The sequence below is a fragment of the Eptatretus burgeri genome, chromosome 3, assembly GCF_056783735.1.
Source record: "Eptatretus burgeri isolate ZD-2024b chromosome 3, Ebu_testis_v1, whole genome shotgun sequence".
NCBI classification, from domain to species: domain Eukaryota; kingdom Metazoa; phylum Chordata; class Myxini; order Myxiniformes; family Myxinidae; genus Eptatretus; species Eptatretus burgeri.
Window position 1 is genome coordinate 38,397,781 of NC_140963.1, and position 23,040 is coordinate 38,420,820.

The 23,040-nt window shown below is 47.2% G+C and overlaps 1 protein-coding gene across 3 annotated transcripts; it reads left to right on the forward strand.

Moving 5' to 3' along the window:
- The first annotated feature begins 195 nt into the window (after positions 1 to 195).
- Positions 196 to 15,983, forward strand: REXO2 (RNA exonuclease 2). Of its 3 annotated transcripts, none has more exons than XM_085872986.1 (7): positions 196 to 570; positions 7,122 to 7,205; positions 7,305 to 7,386; positions 12,960 to 13,067; positions 13,172 to 13,280; positions 15,078 to 15,131; positions 15,309 to 15,983. In XM_085872986.1, exons 1-7 carry the CDS (start codon positions 211 to 213, stop codon positions 15,418 to 15,420), a joined length of 909 nt encoding a protein of 302 aa, XP_085729112.1. In that variant the 5' UTR covers positions 196 to 210; the 3' UTR covers positions 15,421 to 15,983. The 3 variants fall into 3 exon arrangements, with proteins under 3 accessions (XP_085729112.1, XP_085729113.1, XP_085729114.1); XM_085872987.1 differs by having other exon boundaries at positions 260 to 546; XM_085872988.1 differs by lacking the exon at positions 196 to 570 and adding an exon at positions 6,416 to 6,589.
- Positions 15,984 to 23,040: the final 7,057 nt, after the last annotated feature.

Genomic DNA, 23,040 nt, shown 5'->3' on the forward strand with positions numbered 1-23,040 from the left:
ATATGAAAGGATGGCGCGAGCAGAGCCATAAGCAATAATAAAGAAAGACAAAAGAAATGACGAGTCGACTGTGATGATATGATATGATATGATATGATATGATATGATATGATATGATATGATATGATATGATATGATATGATATGATATGATATGATATGATATGACATGACATGACATGACATGATTTGAAATGACAAGACAATCACGATGGCTGATAAGATTTGTGAAGAAGAAGAAGAAACAGACGAAAAAGGAGAAGAAGAAGAAGAAGAAGAAGAAGATGAGGAGGTAAAAGTGAAGAAGATGCGGAGCGGAGTGCTCAGCTGTGTACTCAGCGCGTCGTTGTTCGCGCGCTCCAAGCAGCCAACGGGCGGTTTGCGGCGATTCTCGGAGAACTGCTCGGCCGTTCGATTCATCGGTTGTTCGACGCAGAGTCCGGTGCTGCGTTGCGGCTTGGCGTCTTTGGAGGCACAGCGGACCACAGCAGGGGCGATGGAACACGGCAAGGAAATGGCAAAGCGGATGGTGTGGGTTGATCTTGAGGTGATTGCGGCCGAATACCTCATGGTTCGTGTTGTTAATGTTGTTTAGGACTTGAACCGCTGGTTGTGTAACTTTTTTTTTGTAACACATTAACTACGTCTCACTATTGTTATGATTTCCGGGGTGTGTGGGAGGGGGGAAGGCGTGAAGTAAAGATGAGGTGTGTGTGGGGGGGGTAAAGATGAGGTGTGTGTGGGGGGTAAAGATGAGGTGTGTGTGGGGGGGTAAAGATGAGGTGTGTGTGGGGGGGGTAAAGATGAGGTGTGTGTGGGGGGGTAAAGATGAGGTGTGTGTGGGGGGGTAAAGATGAGGTAGGTGTGTGGGGGGTAAAGATGAGGTGTGTGTGGGGGGGGTAAAGATGAGGTGTGTGTGGGGGGGGTAAAGATGAGGTGTGTGTGGGGGGGGTAAAGATGAGGTGTGTGTGTGGGGGGGGGTAAAGATGAGGTGTGTGTGGGGGGTAAAGATGAGGTGTGTGTGGGGGGGGTAAAGATGAGGTAGGTGTGTGTGGGGGGTAAAGATGAGGTAGGTGTGTGGGGGGGGTAAAGATGAGGTAGGTGTGTGGGGGGGGTAAAGATGAGGTAGGTGTGTGTGGGGGGGGGGGTAAAGATGAGGTGGGTGTGTGGGGGGGGGGTAAAGATGAGGTGGGTGTGTGGGGGGGGGTAAAGATGAGGTGGATGTGTGGGGGGGTAAAGATGAGGTGTGTGTGTGTGTGGGGGGGTAAAGATGAGGAGCGCGGGGGGGTAAAGATGAGGAGCGCGGGGGGGGGTAAAGATGAGGCGCAGCGCGGGGGGGATAAAGATGAGGCGAGCGCGGGGGTGGGGTAAAGATGAGGCGAGCGCGGGGGGGAGGTAAAGATGAGGCGCGGGGGAGGTAAAGATGAGGCGCGGGGGGGGGAGGTAAAGATGAGGCGCGGGGGGGGGGGTAAAGATGAGGCGCGGGGGGGGAGGTAAAGATGAGGCGCGGGGGGGGAGGTAAAGATGAGGCGCGGGGGGGGGGGAGGTAAAGATGAGGCGCGCGGGGGGAGGTAAAGATGAGGCACGCGGGGGTGGAGGTAAAGATGAGGCGCGCGCGCGCGGGGAGGTAAAGATGAGGCGCGCGCGGGGGGGGAGGTAAAGATGAGGCGCGCGTGGGGGGGAGGTAAAGATGAGGCGCGTGCACGGGGGGGTGAAGATGAGGCGCGCGGGCGGGTGAAGATGAGTCGCGCGCGGGGGGGGGTGAAGATGAGGCGCGCACGCGCGGTGAAGATGAGGAGCGCGCGTGGGGGTAAGGATGAGGAGCGTGCGGGGGGTAAGGATGAGGAGCGCGCGGGGGGTAAGGATGAGGCACGTGCGGGGGGTAAGGATGAGGCACGTGCGGGGGGGGTTAAGGATGAGGCGCGCGCGGGGGTAAGGATGAGGAGCGGGGGAGTAAGGATGAGGAGCGCACGGGGGGGTAAAGATGAGGAGCGCGCGGGGGTAATGATGAGGGACGCGGGGGGGGGAGGTAAAGATGAGGGCGCGGGGGGGAGGTAAAGATGAGGGGAACGGGGGAGGTGAAGATGAGGGCGCGCGCGCGGGGGGTGAAGATGAGGCGCGCACGCGGGGGGTGAAGATGAGGAGCGCGCGGGGGGTGAACATGAGGCGCGCTCGGGGGTGAAGATGAGGAGCGCTCGGGGGGTGAAGATGAGGCGCGCTCGGGGGTGAAGATGAGGCGCGCTCGGGGGGTGAAGATGAGGCGCGCTCGGGGGGTGAAGATGAGGCGCGCTCGGGGGTGAAGATGAGGCGCGCTCGGGGGTGAAGATGAGGCGCGCTCGGGGGGTGAAGATGAGGCGCGCTCGGGGGTGAAGATGAGGCGCGCTCGGGGGGTGAAGATGAGGCGCGCTCGGGGGTGAAGATGAGGCGCGCTCGGGGGTGAAGATGAGGCGCGCTCGGGGGTGAAGATGAGGCGCGCTCGGGGGGTGAAGATGAGGCGCGCTCGGGGGGTGAAGATGAGGCGCGCTCGGGGGTGAAGATGAGGCGCGCTCGGGGGGTGAAGATGAGGCGCGCTCGGGGGGTGAAGATGAGGCGCGCTCGGGGGTGAAGATGAGGCGCGCTCGGGGGTGAAGATGAGGCGCGCTCGGGGGTGAAGATGAGGCGCGCTCGGGGGTGAAGATGAGGCGCGCTCGGGGGGTGAAGATGAGGCGCGCTCGGGGGGTGAAGATGAGGGGCTCGGGGGGGGGTGAAGATGAGGCGCGCGGGGGGGTGAAGATGAGGAGCGGGGGGAGTAAGGATGAGGAGCGCACGGGGGTGGGAGGTAAGGATGAGGAGCGTGCGGGGAGGTAAGGATGAGGAGCGTGCGGGGGGGGTAAGGATGAGGAGCGCGCGGGGGGGGTAAGGATGATGCGCGCGCGCGGGGGGGGGGTAAGGATGAGGCGCGGGGGGGTAAGGGATGAGGAGCGCGCTGGGGGGGTAAGGATGAGGAGCGCGCTGGGGGGGGTAAGGATGAGGCGCGCGCTGGGGGGGGGGAGGTAAGGATGAGGCGCGCACGTGGGGGGGGGGAGGTAAGGATGAGGCGCGCGTGTGGGGGGTTAGGTAAGGATGAGGCGCGCGCGTGGGGGGGAGGTAAGGATGAGGCGCGCGTGTGGGGGGGGGTAAGGATGAGGATCGCGCGTGTGGGGGGGGAGGTAAGGATGAGGCGCGCGTGTGGGGGGAGGTAAGGATGAGGCGCGTGCGTGTGGGGGAGAGGTAAGGATGAGGCGCGCGCGCGTGGGGGGGGGGAGGTAAGGATGAGGCGCGTGCGCGTGGGGGGGAGGTAAGGATGAGGCGCGTGGGGGGGGAGGTAAGGATGAGGCGCGCGTGTGTGGGGGGGAGAGGTAAGGATGAGGCGCGCGCGTGGGGGGGGGAGGTAAGGATGAGGAGCGCGTGTGTGGGGGGGAGGTAAGGATGAGGTGTGTGTGGGGGGAGAGGTAAAGATGAGGTGTGTGTGTCATTCTCCATGGACACCCTCGACTGCTCGTTTCCCATTCAGCGTGTACAAATCGGACGGCCACATGAGAAAGCTTGTCCACCATTCCAGGCGACCGAGCTCGGACGACCCGGATTGGCCCCGTGTGCATTTTGACGTGAAAACTGTGTAAAGATTTTTGCTCGAAAGCCTCGAATGTACTGGTTCAACAATACTAACCCGGTCTCCCGACCTTTTTTTCACCATTACACGTGTTTACATTCTCTGTTTAAATGTCCAGTCGAGTACACAGCAGTGGGAATGAAGGGAAGTTTGTACATTATTAATTAAATGATGAGTTTTATGGAATCCAATAACCCAGTGAGTGATTCCCTGTGACATGGTCAATGTAAAATCATATCCGCCATTTATCGGTGATGTGGCAATTCTCAGATGGTTGATATCCCCCCCTCCCCTTGATTGATTGATTGAAGTGAGATTTATATAGTTGGTTGAACAGGTGGGCCCGTTGGTCCATTGGACCAACTTTTCAATTGCCTTCACACCCTTGTAGCATGCCTGCTTGCTGTACTGCTTGAGCATTAGCTTGCCTTTCATCAAGCCCAGAGATGCATGGGGCCAAGGCGAGGTGGCGGAGGGATTGATTGTACGTTCGTCCTTATTGCCAAACTAGCCGAAACCCCGTCACTGACGGATTCCGTTCCATGAGCCCAATATGACAACCAGTAGTGGCTCTTGTAAGAGCCGGATCCCAGTCGATGTACTCCATGGCCTTACCTACTGAGGCCTACAAAACATCCTTGTACATGACATTTTGGTGTACACTACTCCTTGTGAAGAAGTCCCCTGATTTGTGCACGTTTCTACTTTGACATACAAACACCGTGTCAAAACTTCTCAGGTCACAGTACCGAGAAAAACGTGAGGCGACCTCAAGGAGGAGCACAAAATTGGTCCTTCACTATTAATATATAGAAGATACAATGTTTCTTGTTACATTTTTTTGTGTCAAATGCACTTTCTGAGGTAGTCAGCATGTGCAGAAGAGGGTTTTACATTGCTGACGCTATTTTCGAGGAGTGGAATTACACCTCTCAGCGGTAACAGTCTGTTGACAACAGACGTAATGACGTCAGCAAATGACCGATGATGTCATGACGTCCTGACGCCTCTCAGCGGTGACATCGCACGTCGCCATGTAAATGAATGTAAAACGAAAAGTGTTTATTCTGCTTCGGAGTTGAAGTTTGGCTATTGCCACTATGTGCGATGCACTCTTACAGGTACGAAGTTTCTTTCAGTCCAGGTCACAGTACCGAGAAAAACGTGACGTGACCGTGAGGAGGAGCACAAAATTGGTCCTTCAGTATTAATATTTAGATATACTACTGTACTATTACTATTAGAATTAATGCTTTGTTGGAATGTTATTTTTGTAATTACCTCGTTACTGAAGGTGAAGGAGGTTATGTATTCATCTATCTCTGTCTGTCTGTGTCTGTGTGCAGGAAAACTCAAAAAGTTGGGGACGGATCTGGATGAAATTTTGTGGACAGGTTCAGTGTTTGACAAGGACAAACTGATTACATTTTGGTGAAGATCCAGATCTGACTACTAGAATTTGAAAAAGTGATTCTTCACCATCGAGAGATCGGGCGAAAAATGATATACAGCATGATATCTCAAAAATGTGGATGGATTCGGACGAAACTTGGTGGACAGGTTGGGTGTGTGACAAGGAAGAATTGATTCAATTTTGATGAAGATCCAAATCTGGATCTGGATACGAGAATTATTAAATTCTTAAAGTTATTCTTCACCATTGAGAGATCGGGCCAAACACAACATAGTTCTGTATAGCATAGTATTTCAAAAAATGTATTGGGCTCAATATGTTCTCCTAGAATCGGGCATTACGTGGCAGAGGTATGCGCTCTACCGAGTGCCCTTCCAGTTTATTTCGTAATTAGAATGCTATGCTGTGGAAGGACTTATTAAACTACTCTTTTGACCTTAATATGATGTGTCTTTAAAACATGGGAATTCTTCTGGAATACTTGGAGTTAATTGGCCTAATGAACTTAGGAGATCATGACGATCATTTTGGTGTGTCATAATCCACACCGGAAAGCTCCAGTTAATGTAGACACTTGCACATATACACACATCATTCATTTAGACTTGGAGCCTTGTGTCTTCGGGGTCATTTCGGTCCTCTGGTCCCCACCCCCGAGCAACGTCGGGTAACCCTGCGAGTTATGAATATATTTAGGACCGAAAACTTGCTGACACTGAAAGGATCGCAAACACGACGTTGAACATGGCAAGATCAATGGGTCCCCCAGCATTCCCACGTACTTATTACCTTCGCATTCTGCGAAAGGTTATGTATTGGTCGGTGTGTGTGTGTGTGTGTGTGTGTGTGTGTGTGTGTGTGTGTGTGTGTGTGTGTGTGTGTGTGTGTGTGTGTGTGTGTGTGTGTGTGTGTGTGTGTGTGTGTGTGTGTGTGTGTGTGTGTGTGTGTGTGTGTGTGTGTGTGTGTGTGTGTGTGTGTGTGTGTGTGTGTGTGTGTGTGTGTGTGTGTGTGTGTGTGTGTGTGTGTGTGTGTGTGTGTGTTATTCGCTTAACCCAGAAAGTATTAAACCAAATCGCTTGAAATTTGGTGGGATGATGGGTTATTATCCAAGGAACATTTGATTAGATTTTGGGAGTGATCGGGTCAAAGGTCAAGGTCACGGAAAGGTCAAATTCGTATTTTTACCATAGCGCGGTCAATTTTGATCTAATTGGCATGCAACCGATGCCAAAATGTTCAGAATTCATTGCCCAATCTTGTGATGGGCGACATGACACAATTACGTCATTACCCTTGTTTGCGGTTGGGGGTCAAAGGTCAGTGGGGTCACGACCTTTCAAAATATGCGGATTTTGTCATAACACGGTCAAATCAAAACCGATTTGCATGAAACCAACACCAAAATGTTCACTGTTCTGTTCCTCCCACTCTCATACCAAGAACAAAAAAGTAGCAGAGGCGAAGGTATGCGCTCTACCGAGTGCCCATTCTAGTATTTGTGTTGTGTTAAAAAGGCTTCCGAAAACTAGTCTGACTTTTCACGAGGTAAATAAAACTCGTTTTTATTTCTACGATTATTCACTTTAATGTTGAACTGATGGATGATATAACCAACTCGTCGAATGTTTGGATTAAACGATGTTGATGTTAGTCAGTCTATGACTATGGTTAATTTTAACATGGTCGTGGTCTCGTAGTGAAGTACGAAAAACTTGTTATCATTCGTTGTTATGGACTCCACTATAGTACTTACTTGTGAAAGGAAATTCCACTGTTTCTCCTCCTTCGGTTGGTACAACCGTAGCAAGCTCAGCTTTTCGGCATCTTTCTAATACTTCAGATGCAATTTTGCCTGGAATGATGATGGTGGACAAGCTTTCTAATGTGGCCATGGTTTAATTAACTACATCCTGTCGTGGTTGAAATGTAGCTCTATGGTCATCCCGTTCCCCCTCCCCCCCCATACTGTCTTACACTTTACTTTTGGTTCTGATTTGGCCAATTTATACATGTAAAACACACACACACTAATTTTGTGAGGGTGTTCTCTTGTAAGTTTTATTTTGATGCCATTCAGATGACTGGACTGGATATAGAAACTGATGAGATTATCGAGATGGCGTGCATCATCACGGATTCTAATATGAACATCATCGCCGAGGTGAGGATGTATCGTGTGTTGTTTCATATTAATTGCTGTTTTTTTTAGGGCTGGCTTTGATATGAACATTCGAAGTAAAAGTTTTGATCTGTTTTCCAGGGACCAAACTTGATTATCCACCAACCAGACTCTCTACTTGATAACATGTCAGACTGGTGCAAGACACACCATGGGAAGGCAAGTGTGTTTGTTTGTGTTTGTGATCGCCGGAGAAATTATGTTTTTGGGGTTGGCCGTCCGTCCATGATAGGTTTTCATTACCGTGATAACTTGAAGGAAAATCCAAATGCTTAGACCACCTCGATGCTAATCTATCCTGGATTAACCAATAAAATAGATATGATGCGTCTCTTTTTTCTGATCACTGAATTGTAAAGTAGGTAATTTTGTAATTTAAAAGCTGAAATCTTCTTTAAATTAGCCTTGACGTTGCATTAGGAAGTGAACCGTCATGTCCGTACCATCTTCGGGTTGCATCGCAGAATGATTTAACTCGAACGGCAATTTTTTTTGTTTGTTTTTGAATTTCCACCAATATGTTGAGTCGATGCATCCTTTGGTGCTTGTATAGTAATACAAACCGAGATGGTTTCATGCTCCACCAGTTTAACAGAAATTGGACGAGGTTTCCTTGAAATAACAGCATGTAGATCGGGCCTACAAAATGTTTGCTTTTGTACTCGGAACATGTTCCAGAGCACTGTTGTGAAACAACAGAGATGGCTAGATCTTGTGGTTATCTGCCACGATTTAGAGAGGATGCCATCTCCACGATGAAGCGGAAGAAACATCCGTCACTTGAAGCTGTAACACCACCAGCTACCAGCATATGTACACTGGTGATTTGAGTGATCAAACACCTGTTGTCATTACTCGGCAGTTAGCACAAGAGCACCTGGAAATAATTATCTTATCAACACATTTCTACAAGTCAAATGAACCACCATCTCTGTATGTATGTATGTATGTATGCATCATTTGCTACTCTGAGAGGATATGACTGAGGCCACTAAAACTTTCAGGGTCCCCCCCCTCTACAATCCCCACCCACAATACCCACCACCATTCCCCACACCCACTCCAAAATCCTTCCACAATCCCCCATGAACCACGACCGCACGCCCTCCTCCCCCCTCCACTGGGGCGGGACATAAACACCTCACGGACGCAAATGGCATCCGGGGAAAGCGTGAGACTGGACGATCCCATAACACACGACGCGTTTTCAGACTACGATGGTGGGACAAAGCATTTGTCGCTAATTTTTTCTGTGGTGTCCGAGTGTGCCTGGGCGGTGTCTTCTGTCGAGCGATGACAGGTATTTCTGCTCGAGTAGTATCACTGATTTTTCAATTGATACAAAATTCCTCCTTTATATGAGGAATGAGCAGAATGAAGGAAATTTCTTTATAAGAAGCAGAATGAGGAAATTTTGTGAGATTCCACCTCTGACATTCATGGATTCGACATTTCCAGTTTCACCATTGTGACATCGTTGAAATATTACCCACCTTCCTTCCTTCTGTTGGAGTCGGCTGCAATAATTTATTACATTTTTTGCTCAAGTCCTTCACAAACCAGTTGTTCACCCCCTCCCGTGCATAGCACGGGTACCTCACAAGTAAGTATATATTGTTACGGGGCCAGGTATCGGTGGCGAGCACGACCGCGAGAGGGAGCACTGGAGTCGGCTCCACTGAACACACCGGAATTGAGGTCGTGCCTTTTGGATAAGTCCGAAAGGCACGGGTCCCTTACTGGACCATGAATCGCCAATGATTCGACCGCGTGTGGTAGGGTCAATTGCCAAACTTCAATATACCTAATTACCTACACGAACAAAGCTACTGGGGAATTCACACCTTCGACGGACCTCGAGCAGAACGAGCCGTTACCGAGCCCAAACCATGTGTAACCCGAGCGGAGATTACCAAGTCCCGTCGGACCAAATGAACAATTTACCGGTCCGAACGGCCTCGCTATTTGTCATTGCACACCGTGCCAAGCCAATGAGAGAAACACAGAAACTAACTGGAACATTTAACAAAAGTGATATTTATTTATAATGGGGCAGGGGATCACGCAAGAAGGCAGAGTGAACCGAATAATGAAGGAATAGCAATTTATGTACAACCAGTTATGCAGTTTTACTTAATAGACTGGCGACACACACACACACACACACACACACACCCACACACACACACACACACACACACACACACACACACACACACACACACACACACACACACACACACACACACACACACACACACACACGTACTCCCAAAAAGAAACGGACCCGTCAGGTCTTTATTGGAGGCCTCCAGCTCGAGGAAAGGCAAGCTGGAGGTCAGAGCCTATTCTTGGACCTTTCCGCCTTGTGCGGGCTTCGACGATCCGGTGTGGCAGGACTCGAATCCGCCACACAATGCCGCTCAAAGCCCAGGCAGGCGATCCTCGTGGGACAGGCTCGCAGGCACACAGGCCACAAGAGAAGACGCTCTGTTGGCGGGACTCCAGAATGGCGACAACTGGCTTCAGAAGACCACCAGAAGCAACTCTCTACTCTCTCACGTTTGGCTCACGCGCGCTTCGCTTATCCCATGCTCGCACTCCCTAATTGGGCAGAGAGAACGCTCTATCCCCATATTTGGGGCGAAGCCAGAGCGCAACGCTTGTGCCCATATTTGGGGCGAAGCCAGCACACCAACGTCCAGAGAAACCCCGCCCACGTACATGCTGACACGCACGCGTGCAATGGTGCCGGTGGATGATGGTGGAAGGAAGCGAGGTCGGGTGTCGTTGGTAATTTAAATCCTAACTATCAAAATAACTCGCAGCGCACATACAATTAATCACCCATTAAACATAGGACGGGACCCTAACTAGAAACACATACTTACCGATATAGCTGATCTATAGGACCTGGCTGTTGTGTGCAGTAAGCTTCCAAGTTCGCAACAATATTATGATGCAAAGATGAACTGATTATATTTCAGCATCAAGAGGTTAGAAGTCGGAGGTTGTCAGGTTAAAAAAAAAATGTGTTGCTTGAGAACTGCAGAAGGAATTAAATCAAACTTGGTAAAAGTATTGTTGCGGTTCTGCACACCCGCATGCCTCGAAGGTAATGGCACCCAACATACAGTGATCCCCAGGCAGTTATTTCGTTAGTCTCCGTGCAGTCAAATCTTCCCCTCATGTCTAGTGGGTTAACGGGACGAAGTGCATTGCATGGGTCTAATAACTATATCTCTATCTTCAATCCTGATTTCCATTCCAACCCTTTCCTTTTAACCATGGTGCAAATCGAGTCAAGCACAGTACTCAGGCGGCCGCCTGTGAATGAATCACAACAACGAGGACGCTCCCCGGCACGTGCGTGGCGCACCAATTTACCACGCCCGTTTCATGCAAATCTGCGTGCCAATTTACAACGTCTCACCTTCGCTCACCAAAAACTCACCACCTCGACCACCAACATCTCCCGCACACCGGAAAAATCATCCCGCACCTCCGCATCGATACAATTTGCCACCAAACGGAGGTGTGCTGCGTGGCCCAGGCCACTCGGACCGCATGGCACCGGGACAAGCCAAGCACATTAACAGCACCAACTGCATCTCACCGGTGTTGATACAGATACACAACGTCAGTACAATTTAAAAAACATTTATTGAACAAACAAACAGATTATATGTGCGAGCACAGGAGATTCTGGACAGACAGATTTACTCCAGATCTCTCAACATAACCAGAGAATCTTCGTCTTTATATCGTTTCCAGTAAGACAGTTTTTATTGTTTTTTTTAAATAATTTTCTGCACTGACGCCAGTTCGCCCGGTCTTGACAATTTCCAAGTGAACCTTATCTTCAGTCGTCTTACAACTCCTGCTTAAATGGTTGGAACACATATTCAAACCCAGACATATTAATCTCACAGAATGCAAGAATTTTGTCAAACGCCAACTGTAATGCCCATTAAAACAAGTTTCCATCTTATTTAGGTTAAAAGTTAGTCTGCTTCTCCCAAAACTGTGAAGATATATTATCTTGAAGCGACCAGAGCTTAGTGGATATGCCTGGACATTTTCTCAAGTCCACATTCCAACTTGTTTGTGTCTTTCATACAAAATTCTCAAGATACTTCTCCATGACAGGCAATTCTTCTTTATATTCAACTTACTGGCAAAGTTCAACCTGTTTACACATCCTAATATGCAGGTGATCTTTCCATACAGAAGAGAAATATAATTGTTAATTCCAAATGGATACATACTTAAAACATCATATCATATTTGAGTACATTTTATTTCAGGAGTAATATATTTTATTTTAATATCAAGTTTTAATCATCATCAATTTATTTATTTTATCACCCCCAAACCTACCATGATAAAATGTTTCCACACCGGGATGCCCCGAATGGGCACTCTCTCGTTAAAGCGATATCGTTTGTTAAAGGGCGCTGTTAAAGCGATATCGTTTGTCTATAAAAAGTTCAGTTTGGCCGACGAGAGGTCCTACTCTGTTGTATAATGTTTGTTTGCACATAGGGAACCCGCCGTCATGAACCGACATGACCCTCGTCCAGTCGCCAGAACATGGCAGGATGAGCAGAAAGGGACAAGGATTGCGGGTGGGGGGGGGCGGGGGCGGCCCGGGATCGTGTGCGTGCGCCTGTCGTAGCATAAGTTAAGATTGTGGCAGATATAACTGGATAAGCCTGCTCTGTCAGCTTTTGTCACACCTCACAAATTTCTTGCTATCTCTGCTCTACATAGTAGCAAACCCCATTCACTGTGCCACATACCTTTCCTCGCTAATTGTAAATAAATGCTTTGTGTTGAAATGTTCCCAGCTCTTTTTCGTCTTTTCCTTCATTGGTCCAGCATGGTCCGTATCTAAGCATAGCCTGGAAGTTATCCCCCCAATGATCTGTTCCATTGCTGGTACGTCCTTGGGCAGTTGCGCTCGGCTGCATCTGATCCAGTTTGAACAAGGGGTACCGAGGGCGTGTCCCCTTGGTAATTAAATCACCTGACCTTGAGGAAACTGGTATTCATTAGATGGAGGACCCTAAGTCACGTGGTTGAGTTATTAGTGTTCACGGTCGATTAGCGACCCGCCGCATCAGAGTTGTCCGTGTACGACGGCTTGCGATTCCAGAGTCTGATGGGAACCCGAGGGAGCTCCCCCCCCGCCCCCCTCGTGGTCTTCTCGCCACCGCCCCCGGGTCCGCAACAGTATGCATCAACCTCCATCAGTGTGTCTATCCATGATAGATTATTTCTTTTTTCAAAGTCAAGGGTCAGAGGTCACATTTATACTCCCTTGAATGTGATACCATTGGTTATGGGATTTGAACTAAATTAAGTGCATGTACGGATTAGATGTTGAGGTCAAATGGACTTGATGTTTTCGGTTAGAGTAAGCAATGACTTATTGTGGGCTGAAGCATATCAATCGGCATCGCGACGTCTAATCATGTCGACTTTTTTGCTGCGTGGCCCAGGCCACGTCTCCGATAAATGAACGAGTTGTGTGTTTGTTTGTTTTGTTGGATTATTATTTTCCTTCATGTTTGGACGTGCTGCTCTGGCGCATGCTCCCATACCTAACCTGACCTGACCTTCATGGTCTTATCAAATTATTTAGGAAATGTAGCTCCCTTGTTTTTTGTTGTTTTTGTCTTGATTGAGCTAAGTCATTGAAAAGTCTGTTCTACTCACGTCTCATGCAGTCAGGGTTGACCCAGGCTGTGCGAAGCAGCAATATATCTCTACAGGCTGCCGAGTACGAGTTCTTGTCATTCGTTCGCCAACACACGCCACCTGGAGCCTGCCCGCTGGCAGGTACTATTCCACAGCGCTGTTAAAGCGATATCGTTTTTCTATAAAAAGTTCAGTTTGGCCGACGAGAGGTCCTACTCTGTTGTATAATGTTTGTTTGCACATAGGGAACTCCGTCCATGCTGATAAAAAGTTCTTGGAAAGGTTCATGCCACAGTTCACGAGACATTTGCATTACCGCATCATCGACGTGAGCACAATCAAGGAGCTTTGTCTGTAAGTCTTTTATTTCCTTTTCTACATCTCATTGTAATGTTGTTTAACCAGGCTTTGCAGAAAACTGGTTGAGCTGGATTGTTTGGAATTTTCATGGACTGCGAGTGTACGTACATGCAGCACCTGCATGCTGGTTTAAATAATTTCCGTGAGTGTGGCAATGTCACTCAGGCAGTACCTTCCGTGGACACAATGGCCTATTCTTTTCAAGAAGCATCTTTGACGCCTGACGAGCGTTTTACCATTTACCTTTGAAAAAATTATTAGATTCGCTATATATGCTAGATATCCCTTATTGTCGGGGTGTGTGTGTGTGTGTTTGTGTGTGTTTGTGTGTGTTTGTGTGTGTTTGTGTGTGTTTGTGTGTGTGTGTGTGTGTGTGTGTGTGTGTGTGTGTGTGTGTGTGTGTGTGTGTGTGTGTGTGTGTGTGTGTGTGTGTGTGTGTGTGTGTGTGTGTGTGTGTGTGTCTGCAACGCGAGGCTCCACAGCATGAACCAGCGAACCGATTTCGATGAAACTTTGCCAACAGGTGCCATATGGGGTGGGAATGTGCGCGTTTGAATTTCGTTGCCTCGCAACCACCCGTTGCTGTGCAGCGGCCGAAAAACCGCGTACAGTATTTTCAATACTTGTCCTTCAGTTTTGAATGTAGAGAAACTAGACTTCGGAATTAAACACTTCGAGATATTTTGAAAATTTTACTCGAGCCGATTTTTGATTGAGGTTTTATTTTTCAAATGTTAGTCCTTCAAAAATCGGGTGTCTATTTACAGTCATTTTTTTATGAGGGACTTAGGAAAGTGGGCGGAGCTTAGGGAAAGTGGACGTGGTTGATGAAAAGTGGGAGTGGCGTAGGAAAGTGGGCGTGGCTTATGAAAAATATTGTGTGGTTCAGGAGGTGTGGTCAAACAAGAGCATTGAGAGAAGTTTCTCGGGTTTTATGTGTGTCTGTGTGTCTGCAACTCGAGACTCCACAGCATAAACCAGCAAACCGATTATTTTTCAAATGGTAGTCCTTCAAAAATAGTGTGTCTATTTACCGTCATTTTTTATGAGGAGTGCCAGTTGGCAAAATAAGCAATAGGAAAAATCTTGCCAGGCAGAGGAACAATTGTATGTGAACCAATACGTCTTGGCAATGAATCTTCGTCGGTGGATCAGTCAGAATGAAAAGCATCGTATCCAGCGCTTCGATCCTCACGAATCCCTCGTCGCCTACCGGCTTGTTTCATTGATAATCAACAAACAGGCCATCCTGATGGCCAAGAGGTAAGCACGCTCACTTCTCAGTTGTGTAGCCTGAGTTTGAATTCTGTCCCAGCTATAAACTGTCATCCCAGTGTTTCAGAGGCAGGGTGATCCATCAACATGCATCATCCCTCGGATGGATGTTGAACTGGGCGTCTTGTATGCCAGCATGAGTTGGACGTTAGACTCCACCCAGTCCTTCACAAAGAATAGGTGAGTTATCGCTGGCACCATGGAACAAATTGCAAACTCCTGCCCTAAGTACTACTGGGAAGCAATGGCAAACCACCCAGTTTAACCCTTGCCAAGATGCTACTTCAGCAGCTCCAATGCTCTGTAACAGAGTATGGTACATCACAATCACAATGTGAAAATCAACAAACACTTTAATCTACAAACATTTTTGCTTTAAGATGATGATCATCGATTTTGAAAACAAAAGCAGTCAGGTATGCTGTTGCAGATCTGGTCAGGTAACAGGTATTCCTGTGTACATAATTACTTTTCTTAATAATGCATTCAAAGTATGTGCAATCATGTGTTTAACAGGCGATGGTACCCAGAGGATTTTGAGCAGGCACCCCAGAAGCGTGCGTCTCACCGGTGAGCTCAGCCGTACACTTTGATCTTCAAACTTTGAGTTTTAATCCATATTGTCATTTACGGTGAAGCATACACAAGATGCAAGTCCTTCATGTGTTGTCTTTATTTTTCTTGTTGCATTCCTTCCTTTTTTTGATGTCTTGCAAACCCTGTCTTTGCACTTGTTTTTTATTACAGAGCTCTCGATGACATAAGAGAAAGCATCAAGGAGCTGACTTTCTATCGGAAGCACATTTTCCGTGCTCGGCCTGATGTGTGCCAATCGGCCCCCTTTAATGGGCCGCACTGAAGCAGAAAGCAATTGCTGGCTCTGACTGCAATGGTGATTGGATGTCTGTGCATTTGACTAGTTGAGCTTGACTCGAGTGTGCATTTGACGTATTGATGGATACATTGTTTGAATAACTGGCTGATTTGATTGTTTGGCGATATTTGTAATTACTTGATCAATTATCAATTGAGGGTTTGGCCTTTATTGGCTCCATTCCCAACAGATTACTTCACAGAAATATTTGCCAAAATAAATGAACAGTTATCTGAATTGTAAATTTGATCAATTCTGTCTGTCAAGCTCAGTTTTTCTTTGCAAAATTTTGACTTCCATTGAAACGGCCAAAGATTGTTCTGTAGTCCCAACACCAAGCCTTTTTTTTATCATCTTAAACATTGTCTTTCTTTCTTCTCCAAACTTTGCAATGCTGTTAAAACTTCAAGTCAACCGAATTGCTTGACGGAACTTTTTCATATGAAAGTCTGAGCCCAATGTATGGTAAAATGGCGTTTTGTTTCATGGCGGTCAGTCAGCTGCTGTGCCTCAGTTTGTTTGTTTTATAAACTTTGCTTTGCAAATCATGTTGGGTTTGTCTTTGATTCGGATTTTATTTTTAAAATCTGTGGAGGGATCGTAGAACATCCAAATGTTGTTTGACGCAAGTGACGGTCGATTGGAAATGGCAAATCCAGCAGGTGGATGAGTCCATTTCAGATATCTGAGGAGGACCTTGTTTTATTTTCTTTTATCTCTCCTTGCACTGAAATTACAATATTTTGTTGCTCGTGCATCAGGTTGAAATTTACAATCAATTGATCTGCGCTTGCTTTGCCTTTCACTTCAAATTGAGGCACAGATATCACGATCCTGGAGTATGCGCTTCCGCCCACTGTTGCCCTTTGCTGATGATGTCTTTCCCTCGGAGTTCCATGCCGACATCACTTTAGACACCGTTGCTCAAACGTCAGCAAGTTGAGCTGTCTTCGTCACTGAAGCTCCTGTCAAACCCACCCCAATTTCAGTCACTGAAGTGGTCTCTTCCAGCCATGCTAGCCATAATTACAGACAACCAGGCTTGTGCAACATTTTTATAGGCATGCTGGGATGTTATTTGCTTGAACATATGAACCCCACCTGTGTGAAAGCCATTGCTTTCAATATACTTGGGGTCCCTCATTTACCCAGATGTTTCCATCTTTTTTTTTTGTCCACCACCTGTTGGGACCAAATACGATTTATATTTTTTTTTCTCAAACAATATCTCAAACAGTTTTGGATGGATTCGGATGAAATCTGGACAGGTTGGGTGTTTGAAAGGAATATTTTTTTTCAATTTTGGTGAAGATCCAGATACAATTTTTTTTTTCATTTATTTATTTTTAATTTCATAAGTGATTCTTCACCATTGAGAGATGGGCCCAAAAACGATTTATAACACGATATTTAAAAAATTTGTGGATGATCAATATCTGGCCTATCAGCGGGATACAAAACATAAACTGTTAGCCTGGTGGAGGTATATCCTCTACCGAGTGCCATTATACTTACTTATTTGTTCCTCTTTTCCTGTGGAACCAATTTCCTGAGGTTGTTCGATTGCACCCTGACTTCCAGTGCTTCAAGTAGGCAGCACACTTCCATAATAACTAGAATGGCACTCTGTAGAGCACATAGAACACTAAACGGATCAGGATGTGGCAGAACAAATAAACGGGAAGGGAGGGTGGGACACCAACTTGGACAAATATGGGATATGGGGAGGGATGAGTTGGGTAGGACAAGACGGATACAGAAGTAAACTCTTGGGAGGGAAAACCGGAAATTTGGAAGGATGTGGGCTTGGGGATGTATACATAGATTGACAGTAGAACTGTTTGGTCATTCCTTTGCTTCTGGTGTCCAACTGTGCTCTGTAAACTCGTTCTCTAATGAACCTTCTTCTTGTAAAGGAAAAAAACCCAAAAACAATTAAACGGAATAATTCCTTGGAGCATAGATTGCTTATTATTGTCGTTTTAAAAAAAAAAAAAAATATGTACAAACCCGTTGGATAAATTTCTTAAACAACTGAAATGTTTATGGGCCCCTTGTACTATAAAAGGAGCCGTGCATGTGAGCGTCTGAGCTCCACCCATTGGTTGGAGAGTTCGCCTGACTCCACCCACAATTTCTATACTACGGCCACCATGTTGGTGCTTACAAAGATACGAAGCCAAAGACTTCTTTGAAGCTGTCGTATTTACAATCGCCATGCCCTCCCTACAAGTTTTCCTTGTGTAAAACGACCAAAGTGCCATTTAAGAGAATTTTGAGCAGATAGGTGTCACGGGCCTTGTGAAGAAAGGCCTCCGCGATCAGGGCAGCAGTCTGTTGTTTATATACCACCCAAATAACTGTGGCATTTTCTCAAGCGGGGCTTTTACCACGTTGGTTACGCAGGTCCTTATTATTTTCGACTATTTTCTCTCAATGTGACCAGACCGTAAAACTCGTGTTATTATCTAGGTCTTTGTTGACAACTTCTGGGAATCTCGGTACATTGTGCAAGAAAACATTTATTATTTACTTTTAACGATGTGCATGTATGCATCATGAAGAAGACAATTGGTTTTGGGTGTCATGATCATTTGAGAGTTGCAATTCCATGGGGTTTCCACATATCTTGTGGGTTTGTGAGTTGGACAGGTGACCATGACACGTTTCTGTGAAGTTGGTGATTGCATGATACGGGAGGGGAAAGTGTTAAATATTCCAGTTTCGATGTGGGAATGCCTGTTTGCTTTTATGAGCAGGAGGAGGATGTGGAGGGGCAGATTTGTAAGGGGGAGGTTGAGGCTTTGGCTTGGGGGAGGGGGAACTGGGATGAGTTGTCAGAATAGCATGTGTAAGTTTAGTCACAGCAAAATATGTGTATGTGGTGTTGGGTATTTACATATGTGGGTTTTAGAAGGTGGAACAGACCTCCCAGGTCTTGAAGTATCCATCTTAATTTTGTGGAGGGGGTGGGGGCGGGGGTGGTCACGATTCATAGATCAAGCTGCAAAATTGTGGTGTTCAGTTTTGTTCCGAGGGCTCTTTCAGCAACGTTGCTGAGCCCTGGAGAGCTTCTAACTGCAGTTTGTTTGTGTTCTTTCCAGGGATGGTTTGAGGGATCTTTGTGTGGTTCTTTTTTATCATTCCCGTTGCTCCACTTTTACTGATACAATGCCTTGTTTTCCTTTTTTGTATCTGAGTACCATGTTTGGTCGCAGTGCTTTGTTTTTCATTGTTCACGCTGGATGGGATCATCAGCCTTGTTTTCATTGATCCCTTTTGGTTCGTCTTTCCATGAGTTTTCTAGAACTGGATTATTGAAATTTCTGCAGACGTGCCGGTGGATTACTCTACATACTTTGTTGTGCCTTTGTGTGTACAGCTGTTCTGGCATGAGTTTACATCCTGATAGGAGGTGACCCATGCTTTCTGTTTCTACCTTGCTAAATCTACACTTGTCTGATTGGCTCAGTCCTGCCATTTCTCGTTTCTAAAAGCCATTTGAGTCATTCTTGGTCTTGGGCATTTATTGTGTGTGACTCGGCTGTAGGGTGTCACCCTAGAGGTAATGTGTGTGTTGGTGGTCTATTATAACTACTTGATGTCATCATTGGCTGTGATTAATTTGGATTTTCTGCACCACTTGCCTGATTTTTCACTCCATAATTTTCTGCAAACTGTAGATGCACTAAACCATAGTTATCAGAAGAGGGCAGCACATGGAAGCTTGCAAGATAGAAAGTGGCATACTCATGTGTTTGTCGATCATTTTCATGTTCAGCAATGTGAACGGCACAAATATCTTTATTTTTATTTATATTTTTAATTTTAAAAAATATTTGTGTCCAAAAACTGCCAGTGGATATTTTGTACACTATTTTATAAACATTCACATGGCTATAGTGTAATTATTAGAGCAGTTTGCACTTTTGATTTTGGATGAGATCATGAGCCATGCTCTATACAGAGCGCCGATGCTGCTGAAGCAGTTTTCTGGCTGGGGTTACAATCATGGATGGGTCGCCACTCAGACCCAGGAAGTCTGGGCAGGAATTTTGAATTTGGCCAGGGGGTGTCGGCGATAGCGCATCTACTTTTCATGAACGGCACCTGGGATCTTTAACGTCCACCAACTAATGCAACAGACAGGACACCCATTTCACGTCTTATCTTCGATGAATGCCACACACATTGATGAATTGCCATGCCTGTGGAACACTGGGATGACAGTTTATAGCTGTGTTGAGATTTCATCCCAGGTGAGACAGCTTATAGGTGAGTGTGCTTATCTTTCGGCCATCCTGCCAGCCTTGGGGCCATTTATTTATTACGTGTGTGACAGTGGATTTATTGATGAGGTGATCATTCTGCCATGGTGTCCTCTTTTATTTATTTATTTATTTATTTTTTTTTTCTCTGAACACATTAAAGCCTGCTCTTGTGATGGGTGAAAGGCAGCAATACGTGACTTTTGAAATTGCGTAATCCACCCCAGATTGCCCGGTGCGTTTGCGCAGAAACCTTGAGTGGCAAGGTCCATCGGGGCAGCCTGGATGTATCATGGGTACCAGATAAGGATAATCATGTGAAACGGCTCACAAAGCTTTTAAAGAAGCTGAAAATATTTTGAGATTTACCTGCAAGAAAGGGGTGTACTTCTGCACAATTTAAGTGTTGGAGAACTTTCTGACCAACTCGTCCAAAAAGTTGATATCTTGCCGTCCATACTGCGAAAGCCCCAATCATGTGGGCTCGTGAAAGGGCCTGAAAGTTATTAGACAGTCGCATACCACTCAAACCTCTGTGCTTCTTATCACTGATGGGAAGGTCGTATCTGAGGCTTGTTAATGCACAGCGTAATTTTAATTGACGAGCAGGCACATTGACCGCCAACCGCGGGTCGCCGGGGCATGGCATGGGGTTCGGTGCAAGGCGATTCGTATCATGGGGTTAGCGAGACAATTCCGCAGCTTGGAACCATCTTGCTGGAAGTGGAGTGGATCCACTTCCGGCCATCAAGGCTGGGCCGCACAGTGGCCGGGACCAATCGGAGCACCTGATTCGGGTGATGACACATTGCTTCGGGTCGTTGCCCCCACCCCGCACCACGTGGTCTATAAAAGGACAGGTCACGGAGCCGCTAGTGTCGTTCCTGCCCGTCATTCCTGCTCGCCACTCCTGTCTGCTCATTCCTGTCTTCTCATCCTGGGCTGGTGGTCGTCTTTCTTGTGCTGCGTTCCCATCTGCTGGTGAATTTCAGTTCAAGTGCCAGCTCGTGTCATTCCTGCGCACTCCTGTTTGCTCATTCCTGAAGGCTCGTCTTGGTATCTGGGATAGACAACCTACCCATTCGCCTGCTGGCTCTGCCCTTTCTTCACCGCCTCGTCGCTGACTCCACCCACCCACCTGATCCTGTCTGCCACTCCGCCCACTTGCTTCGGACTCTGCCCACTTGCTTCTGATTCTGCCTTTCTCCACCCACTCGCTGCTGGCTCCACCCAAGTCCCTCCCTTCACACCCGACGGTCACGTCTCATTCTCTGGACTGATGCTAGCTGCACGAAGCAAGAGACTATGTAACAGCTGTCAGAGAGGTATCGCCCAGTCCTAGTGGCGTGGTCGGGCAATCATGCAAGGTATTGACCATTAGCGTCATCTCTCGTTTTTCTCTTCATTAACTCCTCTTCGTGTGTGTGTCCTCGCTCAAGTTAAGAATGTGGAAGAATTATATCGGGATAACTTTGCTCTGTATCTGCTTTTTTAAGTTGCTTGTTTATTGTCGCACCACACTTTTCTTGCTATCTCTTCTCACGCAAAAATAAAAAGTATTAACTGTGCTACATATTTTCCTTGCCTGCCTGAAATTAATCCTTTTGTAGAAATTTTTCCAGCTCATTTTCGTCTTTTTTCTTTGATTGATCCAGCATGGTCCGTATCCTAAAAGATCCGTTCCTTTTAGCCGGTACGTCCTTGGCAGTGTCAATCGGCTGCATCTGATCCAGTAAAGTTATCTAGTTCGGACAAGGTTTACCGAGGGCGTGTCCCCCGGTAATTAGATCACGTGAAATTTTACAAGGTAACTGGATAAATTAGGCTGAGGACCCTAAGTTGTGTGGTTGAATTATTGGCGTTCACGGTTGGTTTGCGACCCACCACGTCACGGAATTGTCCGTGTGCTCACTTGAGAGTGGACACACTTGTGGACTTTGGAATTGTTCATCAGCTTTTTGGCATATGTTTTGATAGTTGAAATGATGCAAAAGCATTTACAGTTCCTGGAGTTCAGTGGTACTTTGCATGCATTCATTGTTTTTTTTTTTTGTGTGTTAATTTAAGTTTAATTTTTTTATTCGGTGGTTGGCTCCTCGAAGAGCTCATTCACACAGATATGTATTTTTGCGGACCGGAGGTCGGGTGAGAAGACCACCAGTGGGGGGAACCATCTCGTGTTCCCACAAGACTCCACTGAATTCCAGGCCGTCGCACACGGATAATTCCATGACACGGCAGGTTGCCAACCGACCGTGAACTCGAATAACTCAAGCACGTGTCCTAGGTCCTCCCGTCTCTGGGTTAATCGGGTTACCTAATTAATCACGTGACCTAATTACTGGAGGACACTACCTCGGTACGCCTTGTCCGAACTGAATCACTTTACTGGACCAGATGCAGCTGAGCGACATTGCCAAGGACGTACTGGCGAAAAGGAACGGATCGTTGGGAATAAAGTCCCGGTGAAGTGAGGGTATGGACCATGCTGGATCAATGAAAACACAAAAACGAGCTGGGAATGTTTTGACAAGGATTTATTGCAGGCGAGCAAAGCTATGCGGCAGAGTGAATATAGCTTTTATTGTGGTGTGTGAGCAGGGATAGGAAGAAATGATAGGTGTGGCAATAATACAAGCAATGTACAATAGCAGACACAGAGCAGAGTTATCCCAATATAATTCTTGTACAATCTTCACTTAAGCAAGGACAGATGCACACGCACACACACATGCACGTGCACACCGATGAAGAGGAGTAAATTAAGAGAAAAACGAGAGGAGATGAGGCTAATGGTCTCTCAATACCTTGCCCGACTGCGCCACCAATATGTTGTAGGGGGATGCTCCACTGGGCGATACCTCCCTGACAGCTGGTGCGTCGTCTCTTGCTTCGTGCAGCTGGCGTCTGTCCAGAAAATGAGCCGTGACCATCGGGTGTGAAGGGAGGGACTTGGGTGGAGTCAAAAGCCAATGGGTGGAGAAGAGTGGCGAGGTGCTGAAGAATGCAGAGTCAGCATGTGAATTGGTAGAGAAGAGTGGCGAGGTGGTGAAGGCGGAGTCAGCAGGCAAATTGGTAAAGAAGGGCGGAGCCAGCAAGTGAATGGGTAGGTTGTCAATCCCAAGCCAGACAGAATGAGCCAACAGGAATGACGAGCAGGAATGACACTTGGACGACTCCCACCGCCCAGTGACCCATCCTTTTATAGATCTGGTGGTGCGGGGTGGGGGAAACGACGTGAAGCGATGTCACCCGAATCGGGCGCTCTGGTTGGGCCCCGGCCAGCACACGGGCCAGCCACCATGACTGGAAGCAGCTCCACTTCACTTCCGGCCAG